The following is a 24,106-nucleotide window of genomic DNA, read 5'->3' as shown; positions in this document are numbered from 1 at the left end:
TATTTAATCATTCAGTGAAAATTTTGGTTTTTAGTTCAGTAAAATTTCCTCAAGGTAAAGACTAAAGAGGAGTGTTTTGCTTTAACTAGCATAATAAGTGTTGGTTTTCATACAATAATTATACTCAAAACTGAATAATCCCAAAAACATATCGAACCAAATCACTAATTAATGTGTTATGCAAACATGTTTCGGGTTTAATAATTGAGATCATATGCAGCAGGATTTCAAATCCCCCATTAGCCGGGGCAAAAAAAAAAGTATACAAGTCTAGACAAATGTAACAAAAAAGTTTTGATGTATTCACACATTGGATTATTTTATATATTTTTTCAGTCTGTCTATTCACAAAAAAATAAAATCAGACTTCATACGTCGTAGTAACGACCTGACGAGTATCAATTCGTGGTAGACACGAAATTCCAGACACATAAAAACAAATATACAGAAGAAAAGTCAAGAAGTAACTTTAACTTGAAGTGGTTTTGGCCGATCCATGGTTCTTCTCTTCCACAGATTAACTTCACTCTTCGGTTTCGGACACAGACTCAAACCTTCCAGCTGAGTCAGGGGCATGCTCTGTGAGTATGGAATCGTTACGTCCTGGTGATCCGATTGTGATTCTTGACGTTTCATCTCCACCGTCCAATCGAATCCACCGAGAGCTCCTCTACTGCTGGCGAATTTCTTCATTTTACCCAACGAAGGCGCCACCGCCACGACCGGTTCCTCAACCGCAGCCGTGGCGAAGGCGGTGGAGTTGGATTTTTTCGACGAAAAACTCAACGTTGAGAAGAGACGCTTTAGTTTCGAAAAGCTTCTTCTGTTTTCTTCTTCTTTAATAGCACAAGACGATAAAGACGACGCCGTTTTGAGTTTGTTAGTCGCTTTGTTCTTCCTCTCCGATGAACATTTGGGCTTATTGAGTTTGACCTGACCGATGCAGGAGACTTTAGGCGAAGTTGGTTCGGCCAAAACGCCTTCGTTTTTGGTACTTCTCCTAACTCTAGCTGCCGTGGGAACCAAGGGACTGGAGAAGAAGATTCCTCTGTGCACCGTCGAAGCCGTACGGGAATGATGAAAATCTCTCCCTGGACTAAACGGTGCCGCACTGTGACCAATGGACAACGCTCTTTGAAGCATCTTCGAAAACTTTGTGGACTTGTTGCTGTTGGAAGCTTTTTCCATTTATTCGTAAAATGCGAAACAGATGATTCTTGGTTTTATATGCTCTGTTGTGTCTGAAACTTCTGAGAAAGTGAAGGGGATCATAAAAGAAGAACAAGATTGAAATTGTCAACTGTGGTGACGTCATCAAATTGAGGGTTTTGGTCAGAGCTGAACTAAACCGGATAAGACCTTATGTCATTACCATACATATTTGACTTAAACCGGAGAAGACATTTATGTCTTCATAGACTTTTACGGCCGACTTTGTCCCGGTTCACAGAAATTATATGGTGTGAAGAAGAGTGTATGTATTGTTTGGTTTGGTTTACAATGTTTTCATTTAGGTTTTGTCTTCGTCTTTTACGCGATTTAGATTTATTGTTTGTTTGACTTTTTAATCATACATGTGTTGTGCTTTGTACATTTGTAGTGCTATTTATTTAGGCCACCTGATTGTTATGCTTAATTGCGTGGGATTAGTTTATTATAATTAACTAAGTCCATGGAACAGCTGGTAAACCGATATATAATTGGACTGATAGCGATGGATAAAGTGAACACTTGTCCTTTTGGCTTTTGGTCAATGAACGACTAAGTGTGTTATTATAATAATAGAGGTCACATAACATTATTTGTTAGTACATTTTTTTTGTCATTGAACGTTTGAGAACTAGTTCCTCTCTTCAGTCTTCCCTCGTTAAATGCTGTTTTATTTGCCGACAAAAAAATAAAAATAAAAAATTGCTGTTTTATTTACAACAACAAAATTATTTCCTTATTTCATGACGAATCATAGTTTATAATGTACGATGTACACACGCATTAAATCGAAAGATCCAACACTCAGACAATTTTTTTGTTTTGTTTTCCAAACTATAAACATCTATTACATTTATGGGACATATTATGAAGAGAAGATAACAGTTGAAACATAACTTAAGAACATTTTTTTAAAGAAACTTATCAGTGAGATACATGATGCATATCGTGGAAAATGACAGTTTAATGAAACTTAGACAGAAAGAATATATTTACCATATAATATTAGATAACGTTATCTTGTAAAGAAATAAGATCTTCTTTAACAAAAAAGAAAAAATCAATAAAAAGAATAGCAATTGACCAAGAGGCTGCAACCAATCAGAGCCAATATCTCAACTACATATTTGGTTGGCCTCATTGCTGCTTACTCTCTCTGTCTTGAATAACTTCTAGGTCTGTTGCGATCTCATTAGCTTATACACATGATTCATGCCATGGCTTTTGTCATGTGTTTCCCACGAGGTGATCTATAATGTTTCATTACATTGATCTGCAGAACCTAACATTGCAAATCATTTAGGATTTATTATCATGGTTCCATGTACAGCCGAGAAGTTATATTGCCCAGAGTAACCGAAAAACGTAGTGTGATCTATAGATAAAGTAAAAAAAAAGAGTACAAATGGTACAGTAATACTTCTAATCGCAAGTTATCCAAGTGTTGTGCTCAAAACGAAGTTACAATCTGATCGACGATAAAATTCCTTTAAAACAACCTTAAAAGTTATTGAGAAAAAAAAAAGGGTTCTGCTTTGATGCTTGGAAGGTTCCTATAATGGCCGAGCGACGAGTCCCTTCTGAATCATTTTCTCCACTAACTCTTCATGCTTCTTCAGTTGCCCAGCTTTCCTTAGCTGAGAAAGAACCATCTCATATAAAGACAAGCTCGGTGTCAAACACTTCTCTTCAACCATTTCTTTAAACAACTTATAAGCATTATTCCAATGTCCCATCCCACAAAACATTGTGACCAAAAGCCTATAGGTATTCACATTCGGCTCAACTTCTTTATCTTCCATCTCTTTCTTCATCTTCAAAACCATATCAGTAGATTTTGACCCAGCAAACATCCTCATCAGTATATTATAAGTCACCGTGTTCGGCTCACACTTTGCTTCCATCATCTTTGAATACATCCTATGCGCACCATTCACATCTCTCTTCTTCTCGATGTACCTGAATATTGTATTGAAAGTCGAAGCATTCACATCACAGTTTTTCTTGATCATCGTGTTCAAAACCTTGACTGCGTTTTCAAGATTCTCGTCTCTGCAATGAGTCTCAATGAGGAAGTTATAAGTGATAGTATCAGGCTCGCATCCTAGTTTCTTCATCTGGTTATAAACCTGCAAAACCTTCTCTGTTCTTCCTGCTTTCACATGAACCCTCATCAAGTTATTAAAAGTAATAGCATTTGGAGCACAACCTGAATCTAACATATCCGCGAAAACATCATGGGCACGGCTGATTTGCCCGCATCTACACAACGCATCGATCACAATGCTGTAAGTATACACATTCGGTTCAATCCCAGCCAATTTCATCTCTTTGAACACTCTCTCTGCCTCAGAGATTTCACCAGCTCTGCACCACCCACGAACCAAATTGGTGTAAACTATAACATCAGGCTCAAATCTATCCTTCAAGCTATCAAAAAACGACTGAGCTTCAGTAGCTCTCCTCTTCCTAGAAAGGATACTAATAACTATGGAAAACGCGATTTTATCAGGAACACATCCGTAATCTTCCATACGGTTAAAGCAATGGACAGCCTCTGAAGCTAATCCAGCTCTAACATAACGTTTAATCAAAATCGTGAAGGTCTCAATCGAAATCTCTACATTTCTCGATTTCATGAGATCAATCAAGTGCCAAGCTAAGTCGAATTGTCTAACCTTTCCAGCAAGATCAATCATTTCATTGTAAGGATGAGGCGATTTCTGATCATATTCGTCTCGTGAAGTTGCCCAATTGAAGAAAGAGAGAGACTGGTGAAGAGGGATTCCATGGCGGACACCGCCGCACTTCTCTATAACGCATTGCACGACGGAAGGAGAGATTCGAGAAGCTTCGATTTGGGAGAAGTCGAGGGAGAGAGATGGGAGGGTTAAGCTAGGGTTTAAGACGGCGTCGTTGGAGGAAGTAGGGTTTTTGCGATAGTGATCTTTGATGATCGAATGCAACTTTTCTGCTGTTTGTGTATCTGCTGGAGTTAACGCAGGTGAGATAGGGACAGAGACGACGGCGGATTCGTCGCCTTCGTGGTCATGGAGTAGAGAAGTTGCGGAGGTGGACAATGGTTTGGGTATATGAGGAGAGATGAGGGAAAGGGTTCGAGAAAGATGGAGTTTTGATCGTAATAACGCCATGAATGGGAGATTTGGGTCACTCTCTCTTCTAGAATGTCGAACGGAGCAGAGTCAGAGTGGCGATTTTGAAGAAGGAGATGAATATGAATGATAAGGTCAAATTTGCTTTGCTTCCAAATGAAAGCTCAAGCGGCGTCGTTTCAGATCAGCCCTGTTTTCCCTTTGTTACACACTGTATATCTTTTCTTTTTTTTTGTTTTGTCAATTCATAGTCCATCCATACTCCATAGTTATGTGATCTATAATCAAAATTTTCAGATTGTGTAAAGTCTTCGGTACTTGAATTGTACTTTTATTCATGATTTATGTAAAAAAAAAAAAAAAAAGTCAAGTTAGAATTTCGTGAAATGGATGGATGGTAGTAATTTTATATTCAAAAGTCTACTAATTTTACTTTGCATACTAATGGATGGTAGTATACTCGCATACATTATTAACACACGTGAGTCGATTACATCTGATGTGAGTCGATTATATAACACTGTTAATAAAATTTTCTTACTAAATATCCTAATGACAAAAGGTTTAGAACTGATTAAAAAAAAAAGAAAGACTCATTCTAAAGCTTAATTAGTCTCTAATATTCTAGTATTCTACATCCTAATCCGATCAGGCTTTGATAATTTCACATAACCTTTTCATTCAGAAGTCCTAACAACACACGCTTATGCTGTCTTCTCATTCCAATTCTTACTCGGACTAGTATTTATCTTAGCAATACACCAACCTTAATTCTACAATTGTATAAACTTTTTGTTGTTTATCCTCGATATATATAATTACTTATCCAATCATCGGGGAAAACACAAAAGCAGAGCTCAATCAGTAAAAAACCAAAAACAGATATAGAAGACAAAAAAAAACACTGGGTTCTTACCAAATATTGCCGTCGGTGAGGACGCCGGAGAATGAGAAGAAGACAGAGGAGTATGTGTCGTTAAAGAATCTGATTCCGTCTCGTTATCCTGCCGGGACTCAAACGCCTCCGTTCGAGCATAAGCCTACGTCCTCTAAACGCCGCCGTTACGTCAAAGTGAAAGAGCCTATATATGATCCAGAGACTTCCAAGCGTATTTATTGGCGTGAAGTATCGTTTGATGACGACGACGACAAAGAACACGAGCAAGCAGGCGATCATGGTCATGGTCATGGATGTATATGTTTCTTGAGAAGAAACATTCAAAGAACGATCGATAAGTCGTTTGGTCCTCTCTTTGGATTAGCTAAGGTCGACGAGTTTCGTTGTTGTAATATCGTACATGCATGTGAATCACATGATTGAAAGAGTGTTTTTTCTTTGTTATGTTTGGAAGATTGGGATCGGAACACAAACATGGGTTCCTTGTTCTCGACGAAATTGAATTTGCTGGCATTATTAAAAGTTTATAATATAGTATTTTTTATGCAAGTTTGCTGTAATTAATAACTAAGGAATTTGGTTATGTTGTATATATTAAGTACGCACGTCTAATGTTGGTTATGGTCTCCTTCGGTGGCTGTGCTTGTGGTGCCTCTGGATTCCGGTTTAGCTAGCCGGTCTCTTTCGCCTTTCTCCCTTTTCAGTGTTGGTGTTGATCCGGTTCTTGGTCTCACCTCCGAGCTTCTGTTTCTTCGTGTCTTCATCGGTCTCTCTTTCAACGGTTTTCAAGCTTCTGGTGGCAGAGAGTGAAGGGCATTGGATCTGTGACACAAGTGGAAGCTTCCTCGGCGTCAATTTGTTTGGAATTGCTGCTTTTGGTTGTTCGTGTGGCGGTTATCCATTAACGGCGAATCTCTTCTGTCTTGTGGGTGGACGTTGGTGTCAGCTGCGTCTTCCGTAGTTGCTAGTTTGTGGCTTCTCGTCAGGTCTCCTTTTCTCTGTATCGGAGGTTCGTTGTTGGTGTTTTTGATTTGGTTCGTTCCGGTTGGATCTTCCTAGGCTTGTGCTGCTGTTTTGCATAGGCTGGTTTGGGGTTTGTTGTTGGTGTTTGTGTCTTCTTTGTATTGTTGCGTCTTGGTTTGCTACGCTTTTCTCATCGGCGAAGGCTTAGTGGTTGAATAGAGGCAGCGGTTCTGTCTAGGTTGCTTTCTCAATCCCGTGGGAGATGGTTCCCGATGGTTCACGCTTGGGAATGGTGGTCAGAGGCGGCTTCTCTGGCTGCCCGTAGATGCTCCCATGCCGCCGGGTGCGATTAGGTCCAATTTTAGCGGTTCCGTTTTTGCGTTAGTCCTCGGAGAAGCTGTAGGCGCCCTTTTGTCTCGAGGTTTTGAAGGCTGGCTTTGGGTAGGGTTGCTCGTGGCAACAACGATGAGGACTCGAGTTCTTTGGAGCTGAGGCAATCACGCAAATGTTCGAACTTAGCGGTTCGGAATTGATGTTTCTTTTTCGGGCCTTTGCTAATTGTTTCGCTAATGCTTTCCTTGTCGTGTTTTTGTCTTGTGTTCATAAATTTTTTAGTTGTAGATTTCGGTCATTCTGGATTTCTTCGTTTTCTCTGTAACTTCTGTCGCAAATTCGAAAATTGGTATAAAATTTAACCTTTTACCAAAAAAAAAAGTACGCACGTCTATATATGATTGTGTTACACACCCATTCTTGATAATCAAACAAATTATACCTTTTCTTAATATATAGGCTTAGATAGGCCCAATATACAAATGGGTAAAAAGTCATTAACCTAAGCCTCGTAAGCCCAATTTGTTTCAGCATGGATGGTAAAAACGTAATAATGATGTCACTAGCAAACGTGCCGTTGACAACATTGACTTTCTCTTTCTGTATGTAATAAAAATTTGGGGTTTAGCACATTTTTACCATATAGAATACTGTATTTTTATTATTCATTTTACCAACTTTTGTAATTAAATTAAGTTTGATTTGCTTATTAAATTGCACTACATTTATTATGATTGGTTACTCTATGTTTCCATAAAAATTAATAAGATTTTTGAATATATCATAATGAAAAATAAGCAAATAAAAAAGAGAAATACCTTATGTATAAATAATATTGAAGATTTGTAGTCAAAGATTTCTGTGTATGTAGTTTGTATGGAAATGTAGTAATCATCAGATAGCCCATTGGTTGAAATGTATGTGTGTAATAATTAAAAAAAAACATTGTGCTGGGAAAACAAAAACCAATTCCCAACTGAATTGACTAAATCATCCCTATTTACCCAACCTGCAATAACTATAATATCGCCACATCATCACGTATGAAAGGGTACAAATGTCATTTCCAGATTCGTAAACACATTAGAACTTAAAAGACACAGAGAGAGATATATAGAAAAAAGTAAGAGAAGAATCGTCCTTACAAGGAAGAAACGTTTATTTGCTGAAATATAAATTTGACCTCTTTTGTTTTCTGCATCTCAAGAGGTTTTTGGGATTTGCTGGTTTCGATCTCTGTTTCGTTTTACAAATTTTTTGCACCTTTTTTTTTATTTGTGTTGTGTTGTGTCGGGTGGATCGATCTTGCTTCGTTAATGGCGAAAGTGAGACAGTCGAGATTTCAAGCGAGGAAATGGTCGACATTGATGCTGGTTCTGTTTATGCTGTTTATGTTAACGATTGTTCTATTGATGCTTTTGGCTTTTGGGGTTTTCTCTCTTCCTATTAACAACGATGAATCTTCTCCCATGGATCTCTCTTATTTCCGACGAGCTGCTACTGAGAGGTGACCCCTATTATTGCATGAACTGAATCCATTTCTTTATATTCCTGATCAATTAAAAAAGAGATTTTTTATGATTGAAGTTGTTTCGTTTCTTTGTTGTGTCGAATACAGAAGTGAGGGACTTGGGAAGAGAGGAGACCAGTGGACTGAAGTGCTCTCTTGGGAGCCTAGAGCTTTCGTCTACCATAATTTCTTGGTACGTTTATTTTCTGATTTCTTAAATACTCTAGCGATGATGGTTTGCAACTTTATGGTTCTTGTTCAAGCTCATTTGTGTGTTGGGTTTCAGTTTGATACTCGCTCTGTTAATTAAAAATTGATGCATGTTTGAACCAAAAGAATCAAAACTTGATGATTCTTTTATTAATTGATTTGACCAGTCGAAGGAAGAATGTGAATATTTAATCAGTCTTGCCAAACCACATATGGTGAAGTCAACTGTTGTAGATAGCGAAACCGGCAAAAGTAAAGATAGCAGGTTCGCTCTGATGATGAATCTTTTATCTATCAAGCAAAGCATTGTGGCTTGTTTTATTGATTTCTTGAACTAATTATGTGCACATTCAGGGTGCGTACAAGCTCAGGGACTTTCCTTAGGAGAGGAAGGGACAAAATCATTAAGACTATTGAGAAGAGAATAGCAGATTACACCTTTATTCCAGCAGGTATGAAAGATTTTTTCAATGATCAGTTGCAGTTTTTGGACTTTCGTTATCTCTGGAATCTTGTTCATGTATAGATAGATGCATTCATCTGTTATATTTTTGATTACTGTCAGAATGAGATCCTAAGCTTTCTTCTGCACGATGAATTATGAATTTGTGCTTATCTTTTTTCGTGCATGATGAATGTGCAGATCATGGTGAAGGACTTCAAGTTCTTCACTACGAAGCAGGACAAAAGTATGAACCACACTATGATTATTTTGTTGATGAGTTCAACACTAAAAATGGAGGTCAACGGATGGCTACAATGCTTATGTATCTGTAAGATTTTCTCAACTCTTCTTTTGTTTTTAAGGTTGTTAGGTTCTTGTATTTACCAATCTTTTCTTCAAAACCCTTGTTCTACAGGTCGGATGTTGAAGAAGGCGGTGAAACAGTTTTTCCTGCTGCCAATATGAATTTTAGTTCTGTACCGTGGTATAATGAGCTCTCTGAGTGTGGGAAAAAGGGACTTTCTGTAAAGCCGAGAATGGGCGATGCATTGCTTTTCTGGAGCATGAGGCCTGATGCTACACTGGATCCTACAAGTTTGCATGGTAAACTACCTTTGGTTTTGAAAATTATTCGAAACAATTTTCTAAATCTTGTTTTTCCTATACCATTGAACATGTGGTTGCTGTTAATTCTAGGTGGATGTCCTGTGATTAGAGGGAACAAGTGGTCATCTACCAAATGGATGCATGTCGGCGAGTACAAAGTCTAGCTTGTTTGATTGCTGGTAACTGTCCATTCTTCCCAAGTCTCTAACAATAGAGTGGTTAATGGATTTGAGGAGTCATTTGTTATCAGTGATCAAATGTTGTAAAAAACATCAATTAATTTCTTTAATTCAACATAATTTCATCTCCTACAACATATAGACTAGGCACAGAGACACACACTCACACAGACTGCGGGTTATATATAAGCTTATTATCGAATGTGCATATAAGATGAAGTAGTACCATGTGTTTGCTCTTGGTTATATAAGTTTGTTATCGATGTGTGCATATAAGATAACAGTACCGCGTGTTGGCTGTTGGTTCTTACATTATCCTTTTTTATTGGGCAGGACAGTATACTGTTTTCTTTCATGGTAGATGGAATACAATGTTGGAACCAAAGATTACAGAGAGTTGATGTTTGTTTTTTCCCTGCGGCTCAGTGCATTCCTTGTTTTGATGGGATTCAAGGTTTATATATCACTTAGAGAATACCAACAAATAGGGAATATGTTAGACTAAATTAGGATGGCTTAGAGTGACTGTTGCTCATTGGTATACCATAAAGGTCCTGTGTCTTTGAACAGAAATTGTGAATTACTTAGTTTTGTCGTGTTCTTTTTATGTATGTGATTTTAGACCGGGATCACATAAAAGAATGCCATCTTAATATGAAAAGCTGAATTTATGATATATACTCACCCAAATATGATATATACCCACCCAAATATGATATATACCCACCCAAATTATTAAACGACCGACCATTTAGGTTGTGTCATGGACTCATTTGTGGTGGTTTGCTTTCACCAGCAGATTAAAATTGCTAGGTCAAAATATCAGAAATATTCCACAAATTGCACAAACGATGGCATACAGATATAAAAGTGAAGAAAGAGAGATTTATTACACAACAACAAAAAAGACATGATTCACCAGTTTAAAAAACAGTTGCAGAAGGCTAATAAATAGAGCATTTTGTGCGAAGTTTCCATACACAAAGCTTTTATTATACAAACGAAAAAACAAAAGAAAAATCGCAAATTCACAATTCTCTGAGTTTTTTTTTTTTTTGTATTTCACGCAATCATTCCTGTTTTCTTCTCACGATATGATTTTTAAGTCCCAAACGAGATGAGAATGGAGTAATAGTGAGGTCGTTTGAAAGGATTAGCTTGTGGAGTCCCGGCTGTAGAATTGATCAAGTGTTTTAGCGGGAATACGGTGAAGAAGCTCACGTGGGAAGATACGGAGCAGTGTCCATGCCAAGTCAAGCGACTGGAAGATGTTTCTTGTATCATATGCCCCTTGCATCACAAACTTCCTCTCAAATTTATCCAGAAACTCTAAATACAGCTACAATCACACAATACAAGCAATTGTTGTGAGTGATTGTTGTTGTGAGTATTTTGATATGAACATGAATAATATGAAGTATTGAGAAAGCTACCAGATCCTCAGATGAAAGAGCTTCTTCTCCAACAACAGCTTTCATGGCTTGAACATCTTTCCCGATTGCATAATTTGCATACAGCTGAAAGTAAAGAGAATGTTGTCAATTGGATTCGATACTACTATATTAACATGTGAGCTACTCTCGTCAAGTAAGGTTCTATATAGGTAGGGAACCTGGTTGGACACATCAGAATGGTCTTTGCGAGTCATTCCTTCACCAATAGCACTCTGTAGAGGAACAATGATTAAGTTAATAAGTAATAGTATGTTTCAATCCATAATTGTATAATCGAATGGCATAGCTACCTTCATTAATCGAGAAAGTGATGGAAGCACGTTAATGGGTGGATAAATCTGTAAATGGATGAGAAACCTTTTCGTTATGTAGATGTATTAAAAATAACAATAATGAAAGGTCTGAAACAGAGTCAGGCTTATGGCACCTGTCTGTTGTGAAGTTGCCTATCAATATATATCTGACCCTCAGTAATGTAACCAGTAAGATCCGGAGTAGGGTGAGTGATATCTGAGGTTTAATAAACAAGAGATATTAGGAGCATTATTCAATCAAAAACATATATTGATAGAGAATAAAAAAAAAGCAATATGATTTTTACCGTCATTAGGCATAGTCAGGATAGGGATTTGGGTAATGGAACCCTTTCTTCCTTCAATACGCCCTGCCCGCTCATAGATAGTTGCAAGATCTGTATACATATAACCCGGATATCCACGTCTTCCAGGAACTTCTTCTCGAGCAGCAGAAACCTAGAGCTCTCGTTTGTTACTTTTTTCAAAACCAAAATCAAGTTTTGTATAATTGGACAGACACAGAGACCCAGTGAAAGCCATTACCTCACGAAGAGCATCTGCATAAGAACTCATGTCTGTCAATATAACAAGCACATGCTTCCCACATTCATAAGCCAAGTATTCAGCGGTTGTAAGGGCAATTCGAGGAGTGATAATTCTCTCGATGGTTGGGTCATTGGCCTGTTCGAGTAAAGTGCAGATATAAGCTCAATCAATCACACAAGTAATATAATACTAAAAGAAGTAAGATAAGACGCATAAAAATCACTAGTAGTAAATTACCAGGTTCAGGAAAAGTGTAACTCTTTCCATCGATCCATTTTCTTCAAAATCGCGCTTGAAGAACTGGGCTGTCTCCATGTTTACACCCATAGCTGCAAAAACAATTGCAAAATTGTCCTCTCCATGATCCTGAAAAAATGAAAGGGAAATAATGATGGATTTTACAAGGAAAACAAAACAGCTGAGGGCCTGAGGCATTGAGAGACTGCTGTATCAATCCTCACAGAAGTTGAGTATCAGAAAAGTAAATGGCATCACAAATTAGAACCCTTCACATGTACAACGTATTCGTAGAAATACTTAAATCACTCTACATTAGTTAGAAACTGAATGGGCATAAATACACAGGCACTTAGACTTCAGCATGATACTTGGAAAACAAAAGGACTTTTGGTAGTGGTAATGGGCAAATAATTACCTCCTGAATTAAGTTCTCAGTCTTTTCCAACCGCTTAACAAGACCCGCCTGACGACAGATTTGAGCAGCTATTTCATTATGTGGTAGACCAGCAGCAGAGAAAAGAGGAATCTTCTGTCCACGAGCAATGGAGTTCATGACATCAATGGTAGAAATCCCTGTTTGTATCATCTCTTCAGGGTAGGTTCTTTCACTGGGGTTGATTGAACTTCCTATATAATTTACCCACCACAACCATTAGGCACAGAAAATAATTATTCAGAGATCACACAATGAGGCAATCAATGCTCACCCGAAATATCGAGGTATGCCTCTGGCAAAATAGGAGGGCCATTATCAATTGGCTTCCCTGAGCCGTTAAATATGCGCCCAAGCATGTCGAGTGATACAGGCGTTTTAAGTACCTGAAACACACATCAATAACAGAAAAAGTTAAATAGAATAAAGAAAAAGCAGGCATTTTCAGAAAACTGCCAATAAATTTTAAGTCGATCTGCCAAAAGCTTATAAGAGAAGAATGCTTCATAGTATGCACCTCTCCAGTGAATTGCACGGTGGTAAATTTGTTGTCAATTCCAGATGTTCCTTCAAAAACCTGTACATGTATAAACTATTGAGGGCAGGGACCTCTCGCGCAAGCAAGTGTATAAATTACATTGTACACCTAGATTCAACAAATTAGTTTTATGCAGTAAACGCATAAAAGTAACTCAAAATATCATTAACCTGGACAACAGCTTTCTCGCCATCAACCTCCAAGACCTGACCACGTCTAGTGGATCCATCTCCTAAACGGATGTTAACAATCTCCTGGTACTTAGGACCCTGATACAAGATACAGTTCAACAAACATCTACAGTCAGTGTCCCTCAATAAAGAAAAAAGCTTCTATGGGATGTGAAAAAGCTTCTCCTTTTCTAATACCTTCACTTTGTCAAGGATGACCAAGGGTCCTGCAACCCCGGAGACGGTTCTATACTCTACAATTCAAAGATTCGTAAATCAGTCTCTTTTACAAAGATAAAAGCTGAAAATACAAAATCATTATAGCATTCAGCGAACAGAAAACGACTGCAAATTCAAAGTAAGCAAGACAAACACTGGTCATTAACTAAACTGCAACCAAAAACCAATAAGCTAGTCGATACACCACTTCCAATTTTAAAAATACGTGAGATCAGACTTATAGTTAACAATATTAACTTAGATTGATCGATCGCTCGCTAAAGCTAGAATACAAACCCCAGAATTTGAGATTCTTGTTATACAGTAACTTGTAAAGTTAAAATCCGATATAATTGGGCGAAAACCAAAACCAAGAATGTAATCTCCCTAATCCGTATAGTCGACCCAACTTGATAGAGAAAATATGAAACGGAAGAAATTGATGTGATCCAATCCATGATCGGTGGTAACTAACCCATTCCGATCTCGAGAGTTCCTTCCTCCGTGTCGATCTTAGTCTCCCCCATTGTCACAGATCGAAATCAAAATCAAAGCCGCTCCACAATTCCTGGAAAAAGTCGCAACGCGCGCAAGTGAGGCGGGAGCAAATCAAAAATGAAAATGGATCCGGTAAAAACAAATGGAGACCGTGAAAGTGAAGAAGAAAGGAAGACATAATATCGAAAACAGTGAGGAAAGATCTGATGAAGAGAGCACCGTACCTGGAACGAAATGGATTCAAATCGAGAAGAGAAGAGAAGAGAAGAGAGAAATGTGATTTGATGATTGGTGTGGCTTTGTGTGAAAACGTGGTTGGAGGATATACCTGACATCTTTGGCCTTTTTCCTAAATCTCTTTTTTTATTTTGTTGAGCACCTAAATCTCTAAAATTATTATTTTCGTAGCAAAAAGCCAAAAAGTTTTTTTTTGGAGATATTTCTATTTGTGAGATTCATAACTTTTTTTCAGATTAGATGCATTTCCTAAAATTTTCTCAACAATTATAAAATAAAATAAAAAAGAAAGCGCCCACCGTGGGGCTCGAACCCACGACCACAAGGTTAAGAGCCTTGCGCTCTACCAACTGAGCTAGACGGGCTTACTGCTAAACTTTATTTTACAAAATATTTATCCATGGTATTTATTTAATATATAGTTAATCTTTTTTTTTTTTATTGGTCACCCTATATAGTTAATCTTTATTTTTTTAATTACCAATGATCCAGTGGATTATATTTGTTGCATCTTTTCAATTTGGTAAATACTTTTTTTTTCCAGCTAAAAAGTATAGATATAATTATTGGTTTTTAATGATTTCATCAAAGACACATAAAATCTGAAATTTTGTTTCAGAATCCACCAAAATTAAATAAATCTCATTCTATTAGAAAATTGGTAACTCTGAATTTCTTTTACTATTGGTAACTGTAATTTTCTTTTACTATGGTAAGATTGTCTTGCTATTTTAAATAACATTTGTTGCTCTTTTTCTACTTGAATTTTCATAACAATGTTATAGCAATCTAAAGTACTAGAAATGTATAGTATTTTTGAATTTTTATGATTTCATCAAAGATAATCAAAAAAAAAAAAAAAAATCTCAAAATGTAACAATCTTTCTTCTACTTGGTAACTTTAATTAATTCTCTTGTATTATGGTGAGATTGTCTTTGCCTTTTTTCTGTAATGGAATTGTTTTTTTTTCCTTTTTCTTACCGCGTGTCAATCTGATTCTTGTTGTCTGTATTAAACAACCTGGTTCGTAAAATAAACACAAATATATTCACATCAAGTCATCAACTAGCGAAGCAGAAGAAAGGAGATTCTCACCTTACAATTATCTCTGCATCATGAATGGTTTACCTTTGCATCTTCTCGAAGAGATTCTCTTCAAAATGGATCCCAAATCACTAGCAATGATGCGATGCACGAATAGATATTTCCAATCTTATATATCTGACTCGAAGTTTGAAAAATACTCTGTCTGGACCAGACCAAGCTTGTTTCACCTTGCCAGCTACGGTGCCACTTACATCTTTTGCCTGCCTTTGGTCTCTTCAAGAGATTCTATGTCAACGGGGAATGAAGTAAATATGCTTAGAGAGCCATGTTACATTTTTGGCTCCTGCTCTGGCCTTCTCCTTCTATATATTGGTGGACTCTTTGTCGTAAATCCCCTCACAAAGTGGTTTCGACTATTGGATCATTCTGCCTCAAAGCTTCTGTCTATAATAGTTGGTGGTGATCGTAACGTTGCTGGTACAGAAAGATCCATGTGCGTCGGTTTCACGGTAAACAGAAATCTGACAACTAATAGATTTAAGATCGTCTGCATACTCGAGATGGAAACCGTGTACGGATTCGAGATCAGCGACGGATACTCTTGGAGGTTATCGGAAACAACCATCACCACTAGCTCAACAAGTAATCTTATGGTGCAAATGAAGCCTGTTTATTTAGTCGACAGTCTTCATTGGTTGAGAAACGATGGGAGCATCATAGCATTCGATCCTGATACAGAGCAAGCAAGCTTGATTCCTTCTATATTTCATCAAGAACCAGATATGAAACTGTTTTTCGCAGCAGACAATAAGATTAATCGACTGACCTTAATTTCGGGGACAAAAGAAGAAATTTCGGTTTACACACTCGTCGAGAATTCAAATGGAAGCTAGCCAGGCGGATCAAGAACGTATCTATGAAGGAAAGTGAGCTTGTATGCTGGAACATTGTTGTGTACGACGGCAAGCATCTAGTGTTGACGGAGAGGAAGGATAGGTTAAAAGGTGTTGTTCATGTTTACGACATGGAAGTTAATAGTTGGGGAGTTTTAGGGTCAACCACACTTTGGTCCAGTGGCGTCCGAGACTTCTATAAATTCACGCCATCCTTGTTCTTTGTCAAGGGGGACGAGCAGCGGAAGGTGATTGTAGCTTCTAATGACCAACGCGTGTCCTATCTCACTGCGATTATGGGACTCATTGATACAGCCAAGTAAACAAACAATCTCATGTATAACATTATGAACCAGACTTCTCCAAGCATTATGCACTACCATCAATCCATTTACCATTTATATTCATTTGATGAGCATTTTTTGTTTTTGTTTTTTGGATAATAAATTGATGAGCTTTTCAAGCAAACTGAAACACTTGTGTAGATAAAAGAATACGAGACATGTTTCTTTTAGCATCACCAAAAATCTCCACAAGAACAAATTCCGTCTTTAAAATGATGAAACCTATTAGTATCTCTAACGAAAATCTCTCTACCTGCGTAACTCGATATAAATTTTATGACTGAATGGCAATCACCACATATCCTAAGGTTCTTTATGACCTGAAGAGGCGTGCCATCGGGTGTGTTCAGAAGACCGAATACTACTGCTAGTTTCTCGCTGTGTCCCCATAACATCTGCTCTTGCTCTTGCTCCTCCACATCTTGCAGAGCAAAATCCAAATTTGGGCGGTGACCTGATTTCCTCATCTCTTCGCTAATCTCATCCATCTTCTCTGTTATTTGATCTATTTGCGGATGCGACTTGTCACCAGCTAGAAGCGTGTACACTCTGTTCTTCACTTGAATCCAGCTGCATCCCGGGTTCTTCTTCAGGCCCAGACTCTCCATCTTGTTTCTAATACTGTCTACTTCTGTCCACATGCCTTTGGCGGCGTATATATTGGACAAGAGAACATAAGTTCCTGGGTTTTCGGGTTCTAGATCAAAAAGCTTGTCCGCTGCAATTTCAGCTAAATCTACATTGCTTTGAAGTCTGCAAGAATTTAGCAAAGCTCCCCAGACGCAGGAGTCTGGCTCAAAAGGCATCTCCTTTATCAATTCATATGCTTCTTGCAACTTGCCTGCACGTCCAAGAAGGTTTACCATGCAAGAATAATGTTCCAACCTTGGTTTAATACCATATTCCTCAGACATCATACTGAAATATTTCCATCCTTCATCTGTTAAACCTACTTGGCCACATGAAGCTAATAAACTTGTAAAGCTGATGAAATCAGGTTTTAACCTTGTTCTCAAAAGAGATTCAAATATGCTCATGACTTCCTTGGCCTTCCCGTGCATCGAATATCCATTCATTAAAGAATTCCAGCACACTAAGTTTTTTGTGGGCATCATATTGAAGACAAACTGCGACATGTTGATTCTTCCACATTTAGCGTACATGTCAATCAGTGCACTCCCTACATGAACATCATCCCAAAGGTGAACCCTTACTGCAAATCCATGAGTCGACCTCCCATGACCCAAAGCTGCTATATTTCCGCAAGCTGGAAGCATTGAAGGGATTGTTACACGGTTTGGCTTCACCCCTGCAACCTGCATTTCTCTAAACAGTTCCAAGGCTTCGATATCTTTCCCGTTCTGAGCACACCCAGCTATGATTGACGTCCATGACACGACATTAAGCTCCACCTTTTGTTCCTTGAATAGCTCAAACATTTCAAGTGCCTTGTCTACAAGACCATTTCGTGATAACCCTGTAATGTATGCATTGCAAACACCGGTCTCCATCATCTCAAATTCATCGAAAAGTTTTATGATCCCATAGACATGGCCGGATTTCCCATACATATCAAGCATTGCACTAATTACACATTTATCCTTGAGTAGTCCCTGTTTAATCACATATCCATGAATCTGCCTCCCCATATTCAGCATCTCTGAGTCTCCAACTGAAGGAAGAACACTTGACACTGTAACCTGATCTGGACTAAACCCGCAAAGGTGCATCTTCTGGAACATTATCACTGCTTCCCTATGATACCCGCTACGATTAAACCCACTAAGAATACCGTTCCAAGACACAATATTTGGTTCAATACCTGAATTTTCCATCCCAGAGAGGATCCGAACCACCTCTTCTAGACAACCCTTTCGCGCATAGCCACATAGCAAAGCACTGCAAGTCACAACATCTTTCTCAAACATTCTATCGAACACTTTGCGTGCATCCCCCATCCTACCACACCTCATGTACATATGAAACAGAGATCCCTGAACAAACGCATCCATATCCAACCCCGAAACACATGATACACAATGTATCTGTTTACCCACTTTAAAAGCCGATAGTTCAGCACAAACCTTGAACAAATTCGGAAGAACATGGCTATCTGGAATCAACCCATGAGAGAACATCCGAGAGAATACGCCAATCGATTGCGAGAAAAGCTTAGCCTTAGTTAAGGCGTATATAAGAGAGGAGAAAGAGTAAACAGTAGGATCCGGAATCGATTGTAAGACGAGATCAGCATCGTCGAAGCAACTATAGTTCGAGTATGAAGCAATGAGTTTAGCGGAGATATAGCCATCGTTTTGGGCTCCGGATTTGAGTATACGAGCATGAGCTTGTGTTGTCTTTGATAACGAAGAAGACCAAATGGATGAAGAAGACTCTAAGAATCCAACGATCGATTGAGGAATTTGCACTATCAGTGGAAGAACTTGTTTTGTCATTGCTTAGCTAAAAAAAATAAAATTTCCCGCTTAACCTTAATCACACTTATTAATCCTCCTACGCCACCCGATTCTTCCACGTCACCATAATCGTAAATCAACGGCTGAAGGTGAAGGACTAGGTCTCAACTCAGTTTTGAGTAATTTTGGCCGTTGATAAGGTCTTTGAGAGATCATGGCCGTTGAATCAATCTACTCCGAGATTATCATCTCTTTCTCTTAAGAAAATTGATTCAGAGAGAGCAATGATGATGATTCGAACGGCTTTAGTGTTCGTCTTCTTCGTCGGAACTGTCGTACAAGCGCAGCTGATACCTCCGGTGAGGCGTGATGGATTCGTGTATCCACCGGGTCGGAAGATTGACCCAGAGACGATACTAATCGAGGCGTATTTTGACCCGGTTTGCCCGGACTGTAGAGACGCTTGGGAGCCACTAAAGCTAGCGATTGATCATTATGGATCTCGCGTTGCTCTTGTTCTTCACCTCATTCCTTTGCCGTAAGTGTTTGATTTCTCTTCCCTTCAATTTCAGTTTTCAAATATCCTTAGCTAAGCTGAGGCTCGAGAGATTACTTGTTCGCTGTTGAACTAAATCTATGCATCCCATGAATACTGTAGTGGACTCAATTGATAAGTAGTTTGAGTTAAGTAGCAGATAATGTTTATGTTTCGTTCTTGTGCGATAGAAGTTTTGCTTTTGGATATTTTGCAGCTTCCATGACAATGCATTTGTAGCATCTCGGGCCTTACACATCGTTGATACCTTAAACGCCAATGCCACGTTTAATTTGCTGGAAGGGATCTTCAAGCATCAGGTTTGAATAGTGTATTACTGAATTTAAAAAGAGAAAATGTAACCCCGGCGATTCTGTTTCATGCACTCCATTTCGCCGTGTTTTTCAGGTTTTATATGTTTGTTTGATCTGTAGATGTGACTTCATTGAAATTTGCTTCCACAGGCATTGTTTTACAACTCGCAAACACAACTCATGTCAAGACCTGCAGTTGTGGACAAGTTAATCGAGCTTGGAACAGTTACATTGGGAAACTCTTATCATTCTCCTCTGAAATCTGGTTTCAGCAACTCTAAATCTGATCTTGCCACAAGAATTTCCTTCAAGGTGATCCCTTCAGATTTTCCCCCTTCTCAGTTTTACATACTTAAACCTTTTCACTAGTCTAGGTGTTGCTTATTCGATTTGGTCCTCTGTATTCTTGCTCATATCGTTAACTAGATATCCAAATGAATTGGCATAGAACTTTCACTGCATTGTCAATAGTAATTAGGAGAATTTTGGGAGCTTGATTTCTAGTGGCGTACTTTGCCTTCTGTCAATACTGACTAGTGCTTTTATCATAAAATTTGTCAATTCCATAATTGCTTTGCTTTTGTTCTGTTTGCAGTATAGCGTCTCAAGAGGAGTCTCCGCGACACCAACCTTCTACGTGAATGGGTTCGAGCTGCCCGGTGCTGGTTCTCCCAAAGATTATGAAGGATGGAGAGACACCATTGATCCTCTGGTTAAACCACACGAAGTAGACATGCGAGACACCTTCCTTTCATTCCTCACCCAATCATCTTATTAGTTGTAATTTCTATGCTGTGCCAAAACTCCTACCTAAATACATATCTGTACTTAGCCTGAAAAATCCAGAAGCATAAGTCTCATACATGTTCATATTGTTATTTGTTACATGTTTCAACTATCTCTATTCGCAGCTTAAGGTATAACAAACCAAAAGAAAAATCTTCAAATGCTTCTCATGTTTTGTAGGGCAGTTGAAATCATAAAGCTAATGCATAACGATTATAAAAAAAATAAAAAAATTTACCGTTGTAACTGAAGACAAAAAAAAAAAGTGAGAAAAAGGTGGTGAAGCGAACGAGATCCATGGTAATTGCTGGTATTATCTTTGGTTCGATTAGAACCGGTTAAAAAGTCGAAATTTCAAACCGGAAATCGATTAGGGCAGTTCACTGGTGCATGGGTGTGTGGAAGAGAAGTTGTGCGGCTGTTATATATTAGAGAGGCGCCTGCAACAACCGTCTCTTAGGGCGTACAAAAAAGAAAACAGAAACGAGACAGTATTAAATCTCTAGTCCAATTTCTGGGTAAAACACCAAACATTTATCCTTATCCAAATCCTCTAGGGTTTCGGAAGATCTAACCAGAACAGTCGAACAAGGTAAGCATTTAAGCTATTACTGAGGATGATTAGTAAAACCCTGTTTCTAATCGTCTGGATTGAACCTTGTGAACGAGAACCCCTAGTTTCCATCGCTGAAAGTTTTTTTCTTCTGATTTGGTATTGTGTTTGGTGTAAATTGTTCAGATGGATAGGTATCAGAGAGTGGAGAAGCCTAAGGCGAAATCGCAGATTGCTGAGAATGAGATTCGTATCACCAGCATGGGTAGGGCGCGGAACTACATCACGTATGCAATGGCTCTTCTTCAGGTATTGTGTTTCTTCGGTGAATCCGTTTGGTTTTTAATATTTATTTTTTGTGACAGTAGAGCTATATCCTTTCGATTTCTGGCATGATGAAGTTTTGATATTCATACTGTGATGAATTGGTGGTGAGGATGAGATTTTTGCAAAATATAGTATAGATGGTCTATACATTCAATTGGAAGTTCATACTCGAGATTTTCTTAAATAATCTAAGAGCGTTTTATGTTATTGATCAAAGTCATATGTTTCGTCGGATTTAGTAGAAAACTTAAACATGAATCTGCTTCCAATACGAGCAAGTTATTGATAGCTGTTTTTTTTTTTGTTGTCTTATAGGAAAACAAATCCAATGAAGTTATTTTCAAGGCTATGGGAAGAGCTATCAACAAGAGTGTGACCATTGTTGAGCTGATTAAGGTACTTTTTGGTTCTAATCTGTCCCTGATCATAGAGAGGGAGTTCCATTGTATCTGACATTTTTATTGTGATCTTTGATGCAGAGAAGGATTCCTGGTCTTCATCAGATCACATCTATTGGATCCACGGACATAACTGATCATTGGGAACCTACAGAGGAAGGCCTTTTTCCGTAAGTGTTCACAATACTTTAATATCAATTATATATGGTTTTAATTGTGCCCGGTCTCATTTTACTATGATTGTATTCTTAATTTTGTTGCCTTGACCTGTTATTAATTAAACCTTGCCTTTCTCCCCTGAAGCCTTGAGACCACAAGGCATGTGTCCATGATAACCATAACACTTTCGAAGGTGGAGTTGAACACATCCTCTGTTGGGTGAGTTTCTAGGACGTTGTTTTTATATTTCTGGTACTGGTCCATTCTCTTATTTGGGGATTTTGTTCTCTTGTGTCTCAAAACAGTTTTCTGTCATTTTCTACAATGCCAATGTGTTTTATTAAATGATGATACAGGTATCAGTGTCCGATTCCTATTGAGATGGTGAAGCCATTAGCTGAGGTTGATTACGAAGGACGAGGTATTTCTAGTCTCACTCTTAATGAACGAGCTCCCTGAGCTGTTATTCTTTTTAAGTTTATAATTTAGCTCTCTCTTGTAGAGGGATCTCCTAGAGGCAGAGGAGGAAGAAGAGGAAGAGGAGGAAGAGGAAGGGGGAGAGGCGGCAGAGGTAGGATTACTTTAGCAATTTTTCTTACTAAATCTTAGATTCACTTCAGCTTTTGCATGTGGTTTGTGGATAAAGGTTTGAAAATGGATTGTGCTAACTCCTGTTTTTGACTTACCAGGTAATGGGTATGTGAATGCTGAGCATGATGATGGAGGAAGGGGAAGAGGTGGCAGAGGTAGGATAGATCTTTAGCAATTTTTCTTTACCAAATCGTATTTTCGCTTTTGCTATTTTGCATGTGATTTGTAGATAAGGCTTTGATTGTATTGTGCATTTCTTTATTCTTTATCGGATTTACTAGGAAGCGGATATGTGAACAATGAGTATGATGATGGAAGTAGAGGACGAGGCGGCAGAGGTAGGATTGCTTTAGACAATTTCTTTCCAAATCTTACTTTCACATTATCATATTTGCATGTGGTTTGTGTACAAGGGTTTGATTGGATTGTGCTATTCCTTCTTTCGGGTTTTCCAGGAAACGGTTATTTGAACAATGAGTATGATGATGGAGGTATGGAGCAGGACCGGTCGTACGGCAGAGGACGAGGGCGTGGGAGAGGAGGACGACGTGGTGGGCGTGGAAGAGGAGGTTTCAATGGTCCCCCACCCAACTATGAAGCTCAAGAAGATGGAGGAGACCATGGATACAACGCTGCTCCTCCGGCAGACCATGGATACGATGGGCCTCCGCCTCAGGGCCGTGGTACGTTAATACACTATTTTTTTCTCACTACACAATGTTGACCAACTTGTCATGAGTTCTAAGTGTTTAAAATGTTGTTGGAACAGGCCGTGGCCGTGGAAGGGGAGGTCGTGGAAGAGGAGGCCGTGGTGGATTCAACAGGTCAAATGGACCACCGATTCAGGCTGCTGCTTGAGTGACCAGGGTCATTGAATGGACTTGGATCTTTACAACAAACTCATGTTTTTGTCTCTTTTTCGTCAAACAGCTTATTGCCGTAGAATAATCTCTCGTTCATGTTGGTTTAGGTTATATATATGTTCATTTATTTATGGACGTCATCTTGGATGTTTCCAGTTTTGCTCCTTCTATGTTCTATCAGTTTTCTAGTTCTTCTCGGTTTTGAGTGCTGGATAAGTTTATGGTATTGTTTGAAACGCAAGAAAGCATGATAGAACTCGCAAATCACTCGCATTCGGACAAGAAGTGCATCTATTTCTTCTACATAACGACATTGCATTTTCCATTGGGTTACGAATATTGTTGATACCAGTTTTTTTTTTTTTTTTTTTTTGTCTCAACTGTTTTTTATTCATCAAACAAAATCAAAGAGACCAGCCAATATTTTACAAACAGTTGATACTTGTTTTTAACAACAGAAAAAATAGATAACACGAGTACAGAAGGAAAAAATTGTGAATCCCACGTATTTTGATTGAAACCAAAACCGAAAAAATGTAATTTCAACTAGTATGAAGCCAAACCAAAATATGTAATTTGGTTGCTTGTTTGGGCTATTCGAAAAATGCCCATGTAACAAAGTCCAACATATAAATGACTAAAAATTAAATCGCCGCTGCCGGGGATCGAACCCGGCTCACCCGCGTGACAGGCGGGAATACTTACCACTATACTACAACGACTTTTGATGCTTAAACTTATAAACAGTGTTATATAAAATATGTTTTAAAAAGCTGTCTTG

General features: G+C 38.4%; 8 protein-coding genes and 2 non-coding genes across 11 annotated transcripts; 4 read left to right on the top strand and 6 right to left on the bottom strand.

Moving 5' to 3' along the window:
- Nucleotides 1-302: 302 nt before the first annotated feature.
- On the bottom strand, nucleotides 303-1,539 carry LOC17898419 (uncharacterized protein At1g76070). Its single transcript, XM_006303255.2, has one exon. It carries the CDS (start codon nucleotides 1,186-1,188, stop codon nucleotides 457-459), a length of 732 nt encoding a protein of 243 aa, XP_006303317.1. The 5' UTR covers nucleotides 1,189-1,539; the 3' UTR covers nucleotides 303-456.
- Nucleotides 1,540-2,562: 1,023 nt separating this feature from the next.
- On the bottom strand, nucleotides 2,563-4,445 carry LOC17900495 (pentatricopeptide repeat-containing protein At1g20300, mitochondrial). The gene has a single exon (XM_006306022.2). The coding sequence runs from the start codon at nucleotides 4,359-4,361 to the stop codon at nucleotides 2,763-2,765; it is 1,599 nt and encodes a 532-aa protein (XP_006306084.1). The 5' UTR covers nucleotides 4,362-4,445; the 3' UTR covers nucleotides 2,563-2,762.
- A 3,204-nt stretch (nucleotides 4,446-7,649) lies between these two features.
- LOC17898730 (probable prolyl 4-hydroxylase 3) lies at nucleotides 7,650-10,142 on the top strand. 2 transcript variants are annotated; one of them, XM_023789646.1, is made up of 8 exons: nucleotides 7,650-8,023; nucleotides 8,135-8,219; nucleotides 8,404-8,501; nucleotides 8,591-8,688; nucleotides 8,880-9,009; nucleotides 9,097-9,284; nucleotides 9,378-9,466; nucleotides 9,805-10,142. In XM_023789646.1, exons 1-7 carry the CDS (start codon nucleotides 7,833-7,835, stop codon nucleotides 9,449-9,451), a joined length of 864 nt encoding a protein of 287 aa, XP_023645414.1. In that variant the 5' UTR covers nucleotides 7,650-7,832; the 3' UTR covers nucleotides 9,452-9,466; nucleotides 9,805-10,142. The 2 variants fall into 2 exon arrangements, with proteins under 2 accessions (XP_023645414.1, XP_006305481.1); XM_006305419.2 differs by having other exon boundaries at nucleotides 9,800-10,142.
- A 189-nt stretch (nucleotides 10,143-10,331) lies between these two features.
- On the bottom strand, nucleotides 10,332-14,187 carry LOC17897206 (V-type proton ATPase subunit B3). The gene is made up of 15 exons (XM_023789643.1): nucleotides 14,085-14,187; nucleotides 13,838-13,930; nucleotides 13,342-13,397; nucleotides 13,144-13,242; nucleotides 12,953-13,012; nucleotides 12,710-12,821; nucleotides 12,418-12,629; nucleotides 12,000-12,128; nucleotides 11,760-11,897; nucleotides 11,522-11,672; nucleotides 11,348-11,430; nucleotides 11,211-11,258; nucleotides 11,079-11,132; nucleotides 10,900-10,983; nucleotides 10,332-10,805 (listed from the first exon to the last, which is right to left on the bottom strand). The coding sequence occupies exons 2-15, from the start codon at nucleotides 13,887-13,889 to the stop codon at nucleotides 10,620-10,622; spliced, it is 1,464 nt and encodes a 487-aa protein (XP_023645411.1). The 5' UTR covers nucleotides 13,890-13,930; nucleotides 14,085-14,187; the 3' UTR covers nucleotides 10,332-10,619.
- Nucleotides 14,188-14,389: 202 nt separating this feature from the next.
- Nucleotides 14,390-14,462, bottom strand: TRNAK-CUU. Its single transcript has one exon. It is a non-coding gene; the product is annotated as a tRNA-Lys (tRNA).
- A 701-nt stretch (nucleotides 14,463-15,163) lies between these two features.
- LOC17897980 (putative F-box/kelch-repeat protein At1g20940) lies at nucleotides 15,164-16,445 on the top strand. The gene is given in 2 exon segments (XM_023789644.1): nucleotides 15,164-16,021; nucleotides 16,024-16,445. Coding segments are annotated over 2 exon segments (1,146 nt in total). The 5' UTR covers nucleotides 15,164-15,213; the 3' UTR covers nucleotides 16,362-16,445.
- A 79-nt stretch (nucleotides 16,446-16,524) lies between these two features.
- On the bottom strand, nucleotides 16,525-18,847 carry LOC17896907 (pentatricopeptide repeat-containing protein At1g20230). The gene has a single exon (XM_006306779.2). It carries the CDS (start codon nucleotides 18,836-18,838, stop codon nucleotides 16,556-16,558), a length of 2,283 nt encoding a protein of 760 aa, XP_006306841.1. The 5' UTR covers nucleotides 18,839-18,847; the 3' UTR covers nucleotides 16,525-16,555.
- Nucleotides 18,848-19,063: 216 nt separating this feature from the next.
- On the top strand, nucleotides 19,064-20,546 carry LOC17900786. Its single transcript, XM_006305488.2, has 4 exons — nucleotides 19,064-19,337; nucleotides 19,552-19,654; nucleotides 19,799-19,960; nucleotides 20,244-20,546. The coding sequence occupies exons 1-4, from the start codon at nucleotides 19,084-19,086 to the stop codon at nucleotides 20,424-20,426; spliced, it is 702 nt and encodes a 233-aa protein (XP_006305550.2). The 5' UTR covers nucleotides 19,064-19,083; the 3' UTR covers nucleotides 20,427-20,546.
- Nucleotides 20,547-20,868: 322 nt separating this feature from the next.
- LOC17898725 (glycine-rich cell wall structural protein 2) lies at nucleotides 20,869-23,516 on the top strand. The gene is made up of 11 exons (XM_023789585.1): nucleotides 20,869-21,026; nucleotides 21,174-21,296; nucleotides 21,630-21,710; nucleotides 21,794-21,882; nucleotides 22,016-22,090; nucleotides 22,228-22,292; nucleotides 22,374-22,442; nucleotides 22,561-22,617; nucleotides 22,744-22,800; nucleotides 22,918-23,145; nucleotides 23,232-23,516. The coding sequence occupies exons 2-11, from the start codon at nucleotides 21,174-21,176 to the stop codon at nucleotides 23,318-23,320; spliced, it is 933 nt and encodes a 310-aa protein (XP_023645353.1). The 5' UTR covers nucleotides 20,869-21,026; the 3' UTR covers nucleotides 23,321-23,516.
- Nucleotides 23,517-23,975: 459 nt separating this feature from the next.
- TRNAD-GUC lies at nucleotides 23,976-24,047 on the bottom strand. The gene has a single exon. It is a non-coding gene; the product is annotated as a tRNA-Asp (tRNA).
- Nucleotides 24,048-24,106: the final 59 nt, after the last annotated feature.

This window comes from Capsella rubella, unplaced genomic scaffold (assembly GCF_000375325.1).
Source record: "Capsella rubella cultivar Monte Gargano unplaced genomic scaffold, Caprub1_0 scaffold_1, whole genome shotgun sequence".
Lineage (NCBI taxonomy): Eukaryota > Viridiplantae > Streptophyta > Magnoliopsida > Brassicales > Brassicaceae > Capsella > Capsella rubella.
Note: the sequence above shows the minus strand (reverse complement) of the source record. Positions and strands in the feature narration are given on the sequence as shown.